A 15,349-nucleotide genomic window follows, 5' to 3' on the forward strand; every position below is an offset into this window, starting at 1 on the left:
ACTTGACTCGACTGTTTATTTGAGGTCTGAAGGAGTGTTTACTAAGGGAGACCCTAAGGAAATAAGATGCCTTTTGTAGGGTTTTGTTTTCCCTAGAGATGTCCATTGAATGCAAACTCATAGCCATGTCTCGATGTGTAGAACACTACACAGTACCTTTAATTTGGCTCTAATAACAGCAGATTGTTTATTTTTTTGTCTACTACAGGGGTTTTCAAAGTATGAAAGGGTGAGCCCCCTCCAGGGAGCACTATGCCTACTGACAGCCATAAGTGCGCAAGTGACACGTCACTCATCTTCTGTTTCAAGTCCAGGTCACAGCTCAGCTCAGCCAGTGCCTCTTCCTCTCCTGCTGAAAGTCCATCTTTGAGTGTCACGGGGAAGGAAAATGGGTTTCTCACCCACTGGTTTGCCATTGTCTCCTCTCCAAAATACTCTCCAAACTGCTCACGCATCCCCTCCAAATGCGCGCAGACAGCCTGCTGTAAAAGCTCCACCTTCAGCCCTGCTCTGGCCAAAACATCCTCTAAGATGGGAAACATTTCCTCTGATCCCCGCTCCACACGCGCACCCCACAGTTCCAACTTGGTCCTAAATTCATTATTTATTCTAAGAGTTTTCTGATCGCCTGATCCTGACCTATTCTGGAGCCTGTCTGTTCCTGCTCTGATCTATTTGCCTGACCTGTCTTCGGACTCCTGCTGGACTCTGCCTGTTTACCGAACCTGGACCTGATTCCTGACATCTTCCGTGATTTCCCTTCAGTACCTCTTCGGATCTCTAATCTTCTGGCCTAGACCTCTGAGCACATTCTCGACATGGGCTTTGCCCTCTTGATTGTCCTGCCTTTCTTCATCTATTCGGAGCGGATCTCCTGCCTGTTGTCTGGCCTCTGGGGCTTCAACGTATGGGACTCTCAGACCTCTGGGCAGCTTCATTTCGGTAGCCGATCGTCTGGAACGTATCTCGTCCTCTGGGTACGGACTGAACTTTTACACTGGGTTAGTCACTCTCAAGTTCATAATCATCGTCTTTGACGTGGTCACTAACCTGTGTTATCTTCCTGCAGAGGTTCCTGCATTAGACACCCTCACTGTCTGTTGCAGATCCGTTACTCTTCATAAACGCATTGTTGAGATACCAAACTGTCTGCTTTGAATACTGGGTCCTCTGTTCTGAGCCTTGACAGCTCTTTACTTTTACCCATCATGAGATGTTTCTTGTGTGACACTAGAAAGGCCATCATTTGGGACTGAACCAGCCAATATTAATTTGCACTGGCAAGGGGTTTTGTAATTACTGAGAGATTTCAGCTAAAGTCTTGGCTTTCCACACCTTTTTGCACCTTCCCTTCTTAACGTGTTCATAACTTTTTTCACTGTGCTATTTAACATCAACCTGCTGCTCACTCTGATGACACGAGTGTGTCCCCAGATCCACCATCAAACACATCGTGAAGTTTGCAGACGACACCACGGGGGTGAGCCTCATCAGAGATGACAACGACCAGGACTACGGCCAGGAGAGGAGGTGGAGCAGCTGGTGGGCTGGTGCAGAGACAACAGCCTGATCCTAAATGTGGAAAAGACGAAGGAGATCATCGTCGACTTCCGGAAGAACCGGCCTAACCATGTTCCACAGCTCATCAACAGCTCAGCTGTAGAGGTAATCAGCAGCACCAAATTCCTCGGGTTGCACATCACAGACAACGTCACCTGGAATGTAAACCCCACCTCACTGGTCAAAAGGCCACAAAAGCACTTGTACTTCCTGCAGAGGATGAGGAGAGCCCACCTGCCTTCACTGCCTTCTACAGAAGCACCATAGAGAGCCTTCTGACCGGCTGTCTCACTTTGTGAGACATTTCATAAAAGACATTTCATCCCAGCGCTATGTGTCCTGAGCCCCTAACATCTTCAATTACCCCTCACACCCCCACCATGGACTGTTCTCCATGCTGCCCTCTGGGAAGAGGCTTTGCAACATTCAATGTGGGTCCAGCAGATTCTGCAACAGTTTCCTCCCCACTGCCATCAGACTGCTGAACTGTTGAAAAAGCTCTTAATCATGTCACAAAATCTACATCACACTGATAACACCAAACTAAAAATACTGCATATTTGCACCATATATGTTAATCCTCTGAACTTCCATATCAATGCATTTTTCCCCCATGTTTTTTTCTCGCATACTGCTTACATTTGATCACTGCTGGCTTTTATGGCATGGAAATGGTGATTTATTGTCTGAAAGCTGTACTAAAGGAAATGTCGTTTTGTATACACTCTGTATATCTCGACTCATTACCTGTATTAGCTGCACCTGTTTGAACTCGTTACCTGTATAAAAGACACCTGTCCACACACTCAATCAATCACATTCCAGCATCTCCACAATGCCCAAGACCAGAGAGCTGTGTAAGGACATCAGGGATAAAATTGTAGACCTGCACAAGGCTGGGATGGGCTACAGGACAATAGGCAAGCAGCTTGGTGAGAAGGCAACAACAGTTGGCGCAATTATTTTTCCCAAAAAAAATAGTTATAAACAGTGTGAATTTATAATTTTCTTAACTGGGAGGAATGGCCTATAATGCCTACTGTAAATTGTGAGGTTTTAATTTGATTAGATCTTTTTTTTCAAGCAGGAGAAACAAGCTATTGCTGATTAATTTCAAACCCTATCCAGGAAGGGATTATTATCACTGTGTATCTTAAGATATCTGAAATAAAAATATGGCGATAAAAAGGTAACAGTCACCGGCTTCTCTTTTGCTGGTTCTTATAATACCATGATTGGATCTTTTCTGAAATTAGTGTTTTTTTTCACTGTGTAGATACTAAACTATAGTTGTGTGTCTGTTATGTGTAATAGTTGTATGACCTGTTTGTGATGTTACTGCCTTCCTTTCCTGTTGTTTTTGACAGGTATTTTTGCACAGGATACTGCTTTTGATATCTCTCAGCTTGATACTTTCTGCCTGTGACTCTACGCTATTTTTTTCTTATACTTTTATGTATGGCTGTGACAGATTTCTCCATTTTAGAATGTTTTCTTAAGGTCGAACATCTCAGGATTGTTTTTTTAAATAGTTTTCCCAAAATGCTGCAGCAGCTGAGCAATTTTGTAAAATCCAACCCTTACAGATTTCCACATACACAAAGTTTTTACTAAAAAGGGCTATTTCCCAAACCCTGTGTTAAGGACACACCAAAACAAGGCTTGTACTTTTAGGTGTTTCCCTAAATCAGTTGATGTATCTTAAGACTGTAGAGGATTAACTGACCTTTGCAGAACTTTATGACATGATTTCTTGTATGTTTTATTTTTTCTGACAGGAAATCCTCCTGCTCTTGTCGGACAGTGTATCTTTTGGAGCAGGATTTGGGAACATTCTACTGGCTCAGTATTTACCTCTGTTTCTTAAGAATAAGAAATATTCATTGTGGTACATAGATTTTGGATTACAATACAGTTGAATTTCATAATTTTTACTGTACTTAAATTCATCTCAATAAACTAACATCACAACAAATTCTTTCAATATTCTTTAAGTTTAGATTCACACAGATGGACACATTCTTTTTTTAACAAAAGGGTCTTCCATTTGTCATGCGAGGCATTAATGTATGTGATTTTCATAGTGTGTTAACCTAGAGTAAAAATGTTGGGTTTCTCTGTCAGTTTTAATAAGAAATGTATAACATGCTCTAATAATTGTTGTTCAAATTAGAGAAGACAAAGAGAATTACTTTGCTGCTCCTATTGTTTATCTGACTGACTGGTGTCAGTGACAACTACTGTCATGATCACGACTCTGATAGCTTACCTAAATGTTCATTTCACTCACCTGCCAAACTCTGCCCAGTTGCCAATTACCACTCATCTTATCCACCTGCTCCTGATTCTTTATATGCGACTCATTCCCAGCTATTGGGGCCAGATCACTAAGTTTGTTTCTGATCATTGTTGTTGAGTTCTGACTTTGACCCTATAGTTGATTTACTTGTTCTTGGAGGCCAGTGGTGAGGGAGGTATTTAGTATCGTCTTAGTGTTCCCGATCACGTCCGGTCTCTTTTCCACTGAGCGTACCCTGTTCCTGTTCCTAGCTCAGTTGAGGGAGCTATTTTTAAAGGAAAAGTCCAGTCATATTCAGAATTCAAACCCGTGAAAGTACTTTGAATATGAAATTATTACATACTCTTCAATAAATGATAAGTGTTTTAAATTAATAGTAATTTTTTTGAAAGTGCTTTACGGGAGACATCCATGTTTGTCAAAGAAAACAACTGCCACCGACGTCACAGTGCGATATCGGCTGTGACGTCGGTGGCAGTCGGCTATCGAAATCTTAAATAATTGTTGTTGCTTGCAGGCTTGTCTATGAGTTCCCATTGATTTTGCTTGTAAAGTGGGGAGAATGGTGCTAGACTTACCGCACTGTGACGTCACTGCTGGAAGATGTCAGGAGTGAGGTTTTACTTTATTTGGGGTAGAATGGCCGGTCCCGGACTCAGTGATTGCAACGGAAATTATTATTTTATTTTATTACTGATTAACGCTAAATTCATTAAACCACAGCGAATGTATTAGTTTTAGGCATAGATAATGATCCATTGATCATTCCTTGCTGACCGGAATTTTGCTTTAAAGTACCGTAGTTCTCCTTTTATCATGCCTTGTTCTCCCTCTCAACTACTGAGCTTGCCTATTCCCAACTGAAACTAAACGTTTCTGCCAGAACTCTCTGTTGGACTCTTGGAACCCTGAACCTGCCTGAACTCTCTGTGGTCTCCTGGAACCATGGACCTGCCTGTTCCTTTTCTGATTGGAACTTATTAATTCAATTAATTAAAATAAATTTATGCTTTTCAGATTAACAGAAAATTTGTTTCAAGGCACATTGCAGAAGGATCCAGAAAATATTGCACATATAGGTCAGTGTGATTTTGCTATTTATTTATATAAATAGCTAATAATCTAATAAAGCAGCAAGTTTAGTTATTATCCTAATATGTAACGTATTTTCTACCTATAGAAACCAAGGTGATTAGATGAAGTTGTAAACTTTGCACAAAAATCTTTTGGATTTCGTTTTAGACTTCTGTGTTTATTTTACTATTGATCCACTGGTCATACTTACCTGTTTTCCATGCTATTCATTTTCATTCTTAGATGTTAAAGGTAATCAGCGGTAAGATGCAGGGGTCATACAATTTACACATTCCAAAGAAGTTTCAATAACAGTAGCTAATAAAATAGAAACGGCAAAATATGCAAACAACAGAAATCAAACTTTGGATCCTGCACATGAAGAGAATATCCCATCTCTCTAAGTGAACAAGTAAGCATGCATTGTAACGTAGGCCAAGACTGGATGCAATATAGCAATATAGTCCTGTCTAAATGAAGTATTGAGAATGAACCTCCTTAACCGATGCTGCTAGAACAGAACAAAGTTACTGTATATTCTTCCAACCATTCATCATACTTTTTGCCTGAAGAAAGACGCAGGTAGCAATCCCACCTTTACAGCCATGTGAATCTATAATCAAAAACCAATCTTAACCTTTCTGGCATTTCATTAAAAGGTGTTTAGATAAAACCAGCTCATGCCTACATCCATCTGGATTTTATAAAGGAGAATAAGAGTCAAGGGACTTAAAGCATATGGATATCACATAATAATTATAAAAGACAAATTAAAGTATTTTCTTTCAAAAATTATATTTTTATAAAGATTCTTCTGTGTTGGAGAGATAACACAATATATTAAAAAATACCTGTTATGTGGGGGGGAAAAAATCAGTGTTAAACAGGAAGCATGTTACTTCTTTTTTTCAGCAAATCCTACTCTTCTTTTGATCAAATGTTGTCAGGTCACAAGGATGTTAATGTTCCAGAATATTTCTTTACCCCCTCATCCTCTTTTTGAGAAGAAGAATCTGTTTCTTATCCCAAGGGGAGCTCTTCCTTGTAAACAACTGATGTACTGTTTCCGCAGAGCAGTACAATACTCTGTATGATAGTGTTCTGACCTGTTCATCTTCTTAAGCTCTTTTTGTGCATTCATCCATTTTGTAATGACTTAATTAAAGGTAACAGTATCATATATATTATTTCCACCCCAGACATCTAAAAAACTCAAAGACTACCTTTGAAAACCTCAAACACACCATAAATAAAATGTTTACCAATATGCATCAAGCTTTTTAATTATTCAGGGGAGAAAATAAATTGGAGCCTAGAGATAAGTGTTTATGACACTGGAAATCAAGATTCAGCTTCCTAAACAGCTAGAAGAGATGAGAGGGCATTCAAATCAGCACAGGTCTCACTTTCTTTAGATCTTATTTTTTTTCCTGAGTTCTTGGTTTAAATCTGAACAGAGCAGCTGGTGGGTAACATTAGCTCACTGTGAGAGGTCTCCATGTTACGCTACAACTTCTCATTGAAGTTTATGGATAACCTAAAGCGGCAGCCTCATGCAGCGTCAAGACTTAAATGAGTGAGGTTGGCTGCCAGTAACCTGCCTTTTTTCACACTTACAGTGTTTCTTTCACCTGCAGGCTCCTTGTGCTGAATCTGCATTGAACCACTCAGGCAACAAATTAATCTTTTCAAAACTGTCTTCGGTTTTCTGACATCTTTGGCACTGGCTATTTTTCACATAAGAAAGCTACAAGGCTTTACCAGGAAGCTTTGATTGGACTGTAGATTAAGGAATAAGTATTTCTTGAGAGCCAATGACCTTCAATTTTCTTTAGTTGTGTCTTCTACAACACCTCCAAAGATGAAATCATTTATGCTTTTGTTGGATGTAATTAGAACTTTTCCCCTATAATTTATCTGATTAATTCCTTATTATGCCATTAAAAACGACTCAAATCATGAAGTAAAATTATTACTTAGGTGACCTTTCAGATGAACTTGGCAAAATAAACTACAGACTCTCAGGGTCACAAAAAAGAAAATTTGCAATCAGGTTTAGACTTGAAACGAGGGATTTAACTTAAGATTTCGTTGCAATTTCCTATGGGCTAGCTGAATTTTTATAAATATTACAAAGAGAATCTAACTAGAATCATTACAGAAAATGAAATTTAGATTTCAAAAAATCTGTGTGCTTGCAATGCTTATAAAAAAGCTTGCACACTGCAAACACATGCCCACATGCAATTGCAAACACTCTGAATGTCATCCAAATGTAACTATTCCTGCAGGTTTTTGAACTAAAGGGTTAAAGTTATTTTCATTCTTAACAAAGCAAAGTTAGAATATATACTACAAATGATTAGACCAACTCCAAAACAATGTTAATTAGAATGTTTGGTTACATTTTAACTATACAGAACACCACAGCATCATCTTTAAAACTGCAATGATGCATCACCTAACTTGGATTCTTTAGGAAAATAAGTCCAGCATTTTAAAGTAATGCTTTATCATGTCTTGCATAATGTGGAAGGTCACAAACTAAACCAAACCAAGAGCTTTCATATGGCATCCATGCTACAAATGTGCATCAATATTACCACAAGGTGTGACTACCAAAGAAGAAAAGCCAGAGGAACTCCTTATGTTACATTTGAAATGATGATTGCTTGGCATTGAAACAACTCTGGGAATACGACACTAGAGGACTTTATATTACTTATTAGTTTGGCTTCCAAATATTAGTCAGCTTATGTCAGAAGGGTTTTATTACCACAGGACAATCATCACAAAACAGCCCTTTAAGAATTGATTTGCTGTTTTCTGAAATTGTATGAAAGACAAAGAATATACTGTTAAAGACCATGAGGCATAAAACACAGAATTTGTTAAGTTATTGTTTTTAGAAAGAAAAAAAACAAAATTAAAGTTAGGGGGACCTAACCTCCATATTTAACAGCAGCCAGGCTTAATAACAGGAATGCTTTTGGAAATTGCATCATTTAACTGCTCTAAGGATGTTTTTGTTCAGTCTGAATTTCATTAACAAATTTAGACTTTATCAGACAGCAGAGATCTCACAAAAAACACAATTATTCTTCTATTTTTTAACTGTATAATGCAACATTTTTCTTTAAGTCCTTCATTAAACAAGGGAGTATAGATGTGACACAACACCCTGCAACTTCCCCACAGGATTCAAAGGCACAAGCAGACAGTGACTTGTCTTTACAGACATGACAGCCTAGTTTATATTCAATGATTCTAGATGATAACACTAGAGGTAAACAAAGAAAGCTCTCCTGCTGGAAAACTCTGACTCAATAGCAAAAGAAACATTACTATCATGATTTTCATTGATAACCTAGGATTCTAGGTTATAAATGAGAAGTTGAAAACACAAGTGAGTTATTAAGCTGTTCTGTTTGTGCATTCCAAACTCTTCAAAGGATGCATTAGATCTGAATAAAAATACAGTAGACATTGTTGCCAATAGTTAAATTATCTCTGCTGTGTTATTGGTGTACAGTTGTGACAGACAGCTATATCAGCTTTGCCAATTATGATTTAGACCTTTATTTACGAGGCAAACATTTACAGAAAATATGTACACCAAAACATTTAAAATTTAGTGGTTTTGGTGCTAAATAAGCAGAGGCAGTATGCAGTAATTTTTTTTGGTTTAAATTGACCCAAACTGGTAGCAGAAAGAAATCAGATTGTAAAATCGAATAAATTATAACATTCTAGAAGTTGAATAAAATCTTTAAAACATGTTCTTCTTTTGCAGAATCAGCTATCACTGCTATCAATGTTCAATCAAGACATTTTACAAGGTTTCTGCCAAATCAATTATTATGCAGGGGGCTCACAAATAATGTGCATCAAATCTCCTCTTTGCAACCTAATATAGGGACCAGTTTGTCTTTAGACATTCACTGCACTGTATCCTTCTCCCAGAACTGTGTGGACAGAGGTGCTGCTCCTCTTTCCAGTTTGGTTTTCTCCAAATTTTTCTCTCTGTTCTATGCTTGTCATTTTGCCAAATACACCTGCTTTACACAAGCAGGCAATTGCGTAAAGTACTGACAGGTGAGTCAATATTAATATCAAACAGATAAGGTATTAAATTAATTCACTAGGGCTGTTAAAGAATTGTATAATGTTTATCTAATTATATATACATATACACTGTTGTCAGAAAAAGTTGATTTCTAAAATTTCATATATTAATTCATCCTATTAACTCACTATAAAAGTTTTCAGTCAGTCTGTGTCACCTGCAAGGCCACACAATTCTTTGCTTGAGGATATTTGTAGACCACACATAGCTTCTTCCCATAACAAACCAGATTCTTTCTCAAGGATTATTCATAACATGTTATGGTTAACCAAAATGTCTGTAATTTGTTTCTACTCTGACTACTTTCCATTGTTGTAAGTAAGGGGAAACACCCGCTGCTCAGGCAGAACTGGGCTGAATACAGAGCAGTAAGGGCTGTATGATGAACTGTTCTCTCTTTGCAAAGATATGATAAAATAAAGTGCCGACTGAGTGAAATCCATCTATATCCATTTATTTAACTAGGGTCAATAGTTGAATACTTTTTTTTCCCACTACAACACATAGATAGATATATGCATATAGATAAATATACATACAGTATATATAGACATTATTATTTGTTTGTCATAGCAACCAGTTAGTTTCACACCTAGCAAAAGGTTCGACACAACCTCCTCATTAAGATAAAACGCCTTTCCTCTCCTTGCTTAAATTGCATAAAAGGATAAAATGAGAATCAAAGATTTGGTCCTACAGTGAGTGGTGAAAAGCCACACCATAAACACAACACAACGCATACAGAAACTTTAGTTAGATGTTAGAAATTTCAATAAACCTTGAGATCAAATGTGAGTTCAGAGTATATAAACAACAAAACGCAACAGAGATAATTTGTGGACTAACAGGTAACAACCATTATAGCAAAAAAAAAGAAAAGAAAAAATAATGCAACAAGTGCAGCACAAGCAGGAGCTATACTTGATAAAATGTTTTTTTTGGTCTTTTTTTCTTTGTAGATGTGTTCTGGTTTCCTATACATCACATACAAAATGTTTTGCATCCTGACTGCAGGATTATTTCATTAGATTATCTAAAGAGCCTTTATTTTAATCACTGTGTCTCGGAAGGAGAAGATTATCTTTCAGTGTGAACAATACCAAAGCATCAACCTGAATCACCAGTAAAACCCCTTTGAGGGATTTTTAAGGCTAAGTTGAAAGCTCTCTGACAGGGCTATGAGAATCATTATAAAAACAGGCCCATACTGTATGCAGTGGATGAAGCTACGTTTATTATATGAGACCAAAACAAAGTGATAGGATCATTAAAAGCAGGTAAGATAGTTCTAACCAATCATGACTGTGTGGTAATCTTAGCTTTTTGTAAAGAGTGTAAAGTTAAATGAGCTGTAACAAACAAAAGATTAATTTCAGATTGTTAATTTATGGATCTATTAGGAAGAATAAAAAAATGATCAGCTATTTATGTTAATGCACATATTTCCCAGGAGCTATTCTTTCAAAGATGTTATTGCTGATTTTTCTAATGCCTTTTTTTCTTTAATTACATTGTATGAGTAATTTGTTTCCAGAATCCATGCACTATCATTATCTATTTATGATTGCATTATGCATATGCCTAAAAAGTCTCAGCACTACAGCTGGTGTTATCATGGAGCCCGGCCACCTTCAATAGAACCACTTTATTGCTTTGTGCCAAGTACAATGACAGACAGAGAGGATTAAATTACTACTGGTACAGTAGCTCTCAACACCAAAGTAGGGCAAGAATAGCTTGTAAAATACAATGCAAGCCCTAATAACCCACCTGTGGTTTCCTACTCAGCCCTGTTCACAATTCAGGTTTCCTGGGATGAAACACCAAAAAAAAAGAAAAAAAGACCCCTTAAACTAAATAAGTAACATTATTCGTTAAAAAATGCATAAAACCATCTAATAAACAGAGCTACGTTAGGATACTTACTATTCAAAATTGTATACACTGTTGCGTATTTTGAAATTTGGGAAAGTTATTTAGTTTATACTTAATTAATCAGGGTGTAGTCTACAGGAAAAGTTTACCATAGTTTAAACCAGTAATTTAAAACAGAAAATAAAATAAATAAATAAAATGTATGGTCCAACAGCAAGGATCTCTATCCTCAACACCAGTGCTCGCTAAGCCATCAATCGCGATCAGCTGGAAGAACTTTGAAACATTTCCTGTAGACCCCGAGAAGGATAGAATAAAGCTGGCACATTACCTGTTGCAAAATGACAATATACGGCACTAGGTTTAAAGCCGTAGGGCTGATAGATGATAGCATGTAGACGGTGATGTTGTCAGCTGGCATGGTGACAGCTCCAAGAAAAAAGTCAAAAACTTATAATTTCCATGAGGAATGAGAAGAGGAATTTATTTTCACTGTGGTGAAGGACAAGTGTGCTTGTCTGCTGTGCCACCAAATGCTTGCTCTGTCTAAAAGAGGAAATCTGAAGCGCACCACAACACGAACCACGTCACATTCAGAGACAGTTTCCCCGCAAAGAGCCCAATCCATGTTAGCTGTTTTTCACAAAACCTACTACTCAACATAAGGCAGCGACTGAAGCTTCTTTCCATATTGATCACCTTTTGGCCAAAAACAAGAAATGTTTTACGGATGGCCATTTACTCAAGGAAGAAATGGCCATCTGTTTATTCAAGGAAGAAATGGCCAACACTGCAGAGATGCTTTTCATCGGCTCCAAAACTGTGCTCAGCATGGTCCAGCTTTGCCCAAACACTGTTGCGAGGAGGGTTGAGGAAATGTCGGGGCACATGGATCAACAAGCGCTAACTGACTTGTCAAACTGTGAATATTTTTCACCCCAGTTTGATTAATCCACTGAAAGTCCGTTTTTGTGACTGGTTATATTTCCCTTTCTAATAATAACTGCTTAATTTCTTTAAGATAGACAAGAGAAAAGCAAAACGTTCGTAAACAACAGCAGGTACGTATGTGGGAAGCAAAACTCTGAGTACCATAGCAAACTCTAGAAGACACTCTCTCAAGCTCTTACCTCAAAAATAAGGATGGATTTAAAACCTTTAAAATATGTTTTAAAATTTGACAGAAAATGCTGGGAGTTTAAAAAAAGCTAATTTACAAAACACAACCTTTTTTGCATTAACCAGCATTGCCATGTTTTTTTTTTATTACAGGAAATATATCTATAAGCTTTGGACTTCATATAAAATGCATTTAAAATATTTGTTGCTGTTTGCAGCTGAGTTCAAAGTGCAATGACATTTTTTCCATGTTTGATGAATCAACCAACAAAAAAATTATACATGCTGATCGTATGCTGCTGCTTTGGACGCCTCTTACTGGCATAGGGAGTAATTTATAGTCTTTTGTTATCTGATCTGTTTCTATTTCAAAAAGAAGTGAAAAAAGTATTGTTTTTAATGCTGTGCCAAACATGTACCAAAAGTTGTTCTATATGGACTTTTAATATCCTGAAATAGAAATTCTAAAGTAAAAAAGAGATTGTGTCCTTTCAGTGGCACTTATTCTTCAGGGTTGTAAAAAAAAACATTAGCTCTACTAATGTGGTGCAGGAATAAGAAGCAGAACTTAACTTATAACCAATGGGTGTACAGACATAAAAGGGATAATTGAGGACAAAATGTTTTGATTTTAACTCCCCTCTCAATCTTAGAGAGAAATTGTGAGTCATTTAATAGTTTTATCTGCAGCCACCTGGATTTTATTATTTGTGTCCTTTATGACTCTATAGGCTGTAGGAGAAAAACAAAATCAAAGGTCTGTTACTCACCGAGGCTGAGAGCAGTCCTGAAGGTTGCACATTCTGCGGATTGGTTTTGGCTTCTTGTTTGTTTCGCAGTAACCTCGATGAACCATCTTTGTGTCTCCTTTCTTTCTGCACCCATACTTAGTGTACTGAAACCCTAAGAAAAGAGAAAGCCACTTAAGCTATGGACTGGATACCGAATAAAAAGCTATGTTTGTTCAATGCATTTGTTAATTAAAGATATATAAATGACAGTGGCTATAGGTCATAGAGCTTCAGAATCAAGATCCTGCTTTCAATCTGTTTCAAATCAGACGCATCTCTACCTCGGATCTGAAATACTAGCTGAGCTATTACAGTTATAGAAGAGCACCCAAGATTGAGGCGATAATCTGTAAATAAAAAGATCCTCATTAAGCCACAGCATCAGTCATCACAGTGGGCAGAGTTGTTGTGCTCACAACCAGCAGATGGATCCTGTCAGATGATTAATTTGACTAACGTGTAAAAATTATATAAATGAGGCATCACATGATTTATGTCCGTATTGGCCCCTTCTCTGCCACTACCTGGCTATCAGTTAATCAGGAAATGTTAAACAGATTTTATGGATAACGAGGTATATCAGTAAAATGTGAAGCAAAAAATGTGCTAATCAGAATTTTATGCTCTATTTCTGGACTGGCTTTGAGTTTAAACTGCCAGCATAGATTTATCTTTTAATATCTTTTTACATTTTCACGGTTCTATCTTTATGCTGAGAGTGGTCACTTACCATTTACATTAGGAACAGAGACACACTGCAAACGTAGCAAAGTAACTGCTGTAAAACAGGGTTCTATTATTTTAAACAAACTTAAAATGACTTAAAAGTTTATTCAGCATTTTGTATAAGGAAATTGAAAATTTAGCGCAGTGTACATTAGAACAAGGCTGCCTATTAGCGAATTTCAGAAATTCTTACTTAAACTTTCAAAGATTTATAAAATGGTTGTAAATGTCATAATCTAGCATGTTCAGTGAATTACTGGGATGAATGAAAAGAAAATCAGTATGTTACATGAATTGGAAGGACAAACTGAGAATAATTGCTTTATTTGTTCATCCTTCCTGGTATCTGTTGAAAGTCTCACTTTTTATTTTGTATTCTCGAAGCAGTAAGAGCAAAGAATGTTATTGACAGTGAAGTGTGGTAGGTACAGTATGACATGATCGCTTATTAGTAAAAGACTTTTTTTTAGCTTTAGCCTGATCAATCAGTCATAAATTGAGGCCATTTAAGCAGAAAATAAAACATCCTTTAGACTCCTTCTTTGCCAGAAATACTGAGAACTCTAATGGTGTGTTCGGACAGAACGCATTATGGGCATCAGAGTGTCTGATTTACATGCAAAGTCTACGGGGGACAGCGTCATTCAACTATTTCAATGGTTTGGTGCCTCTTTATCTTATAGAGCTTTTGTACGAGAATGTTCTGAGGACAGGTTTGTGGTCAGAACTTTGACTGACTGACTGATTGATTTTAAGACATTTTTAAAAATGGATCCATTTAAACTGGATTCTCATCCCAGTTGAGCAAAAATATCTCAACTGTTAAACTTTTATTTTCCGATACTTACTTCTTTTTCATGTTGTTCTAACGTTAAATTTTTGATGTTGTGATGTTTTGCTTTCTTTTAATTTGTAGACATTTACTGCACTTTGGTCACTTTGGCTGTGAAAAGTGCTCAATAATAGTTAACTGATTGATCTCTTAAGTACAAGGGCCTGAGGGCCGCTCAACCACAGTTGTAAATGACACTTGGTGTTACAGCCATGAATCTTGTTTTTGGTATCAACAACTTAAATAACACTGTTGCATTTTCCCTGTGGTTCGCATGCAAACTTCAATGCATGCGAGCCTAGCTCTAGGAATTTTCTAAATATTTTATTAAATGTTACATTCAGCATTCGGACTAAGGTTTTTTTTTTATTTTTGAGATGAAGTTCTTCCATATTTGCACTTTCTCTGACCATCAATCATACTGTGACTTTAGTAGGACATCCATTCTCCATCTAGGCATTATTACATCCTAAATCTTAAAGAGACATTATGTAAGTTTTTACAGAAAAAGTATCTCTAAAAGAGCCTTTTAATCTGACCGTTTATGACGGAAAGATCATTTGATGAGCAGACTGACACCTCAATATTTCTGCACAGACGCATCCAAAAGCCTATAGCCTATGTTCCTGAATTAACTTTGGATTGGTTGGATTGAGTTTCTGCACCATTCCTTTGAATGTGAGGTCAAGCATATACATGTTGGGTGGGTCCAACCTAGCAAACAACTGAAGAGTTATATTCAGGATGGATTTTGAGGATAATAAGAAGTGACTGGCATCCAATTCAACTCAGACAGCAATGGAAACTCCATGTTACTTTAGGTGAAAAAAGTAAACAAAGAAAAAACTTGTTAAGTACGAATACAACTCCTGAGAACGAGCAGAAGAGAGCTGCCGTTCTATGTTTTGGCCACAGTTGGCAGTATCATTAGAAAACTCTAATGCAGG

General features: G+C 37.2%; 1 protein-coding gene across 2 annotated transcripts in view; it reads right to left on the reverse strand.

The window, feature by feature from the left end:
• The window catches only part of LOC107098578 (A disintegrin and metalloproteinase with thrombospondin motifs 3-like), a 232,713-nt gene that overhangs the window by 21,670 nt on the left and 195,694 nt on the right, over window positions 1–15,349 (reverse strand). For both annotated transcript variants that reach the window (XM_015396319.1, XM_015396318.1), the window contains exon 17: window positions 12,824–12,956. In XM_015396319.1, coding sequence (XP_015251805.1) covers window positions 12,824–12,956 — 133 coding nt within the window. The remainder of the gene's footprint in view (window positions 1–12,823; window positions 12,957–15,349) is intronic.

The sequence above is a fragment of the Cyprinodon variegatus genome, unplaced genomic scaffold (assembly GCF_000732505.1).
Source record: "Cyprinodon variegatus isolate N-32 unplaced genomic scaffold, C_variegatus-1.0 Scaffold790, whole genome shotgun sequence".
NCBI lineage: Eukaryota > Metazoa > Chordata > Actinopteri > Cyprinodontiformes > Cyprinodontidae > Cyprinodon > Cyprinodon variegatus.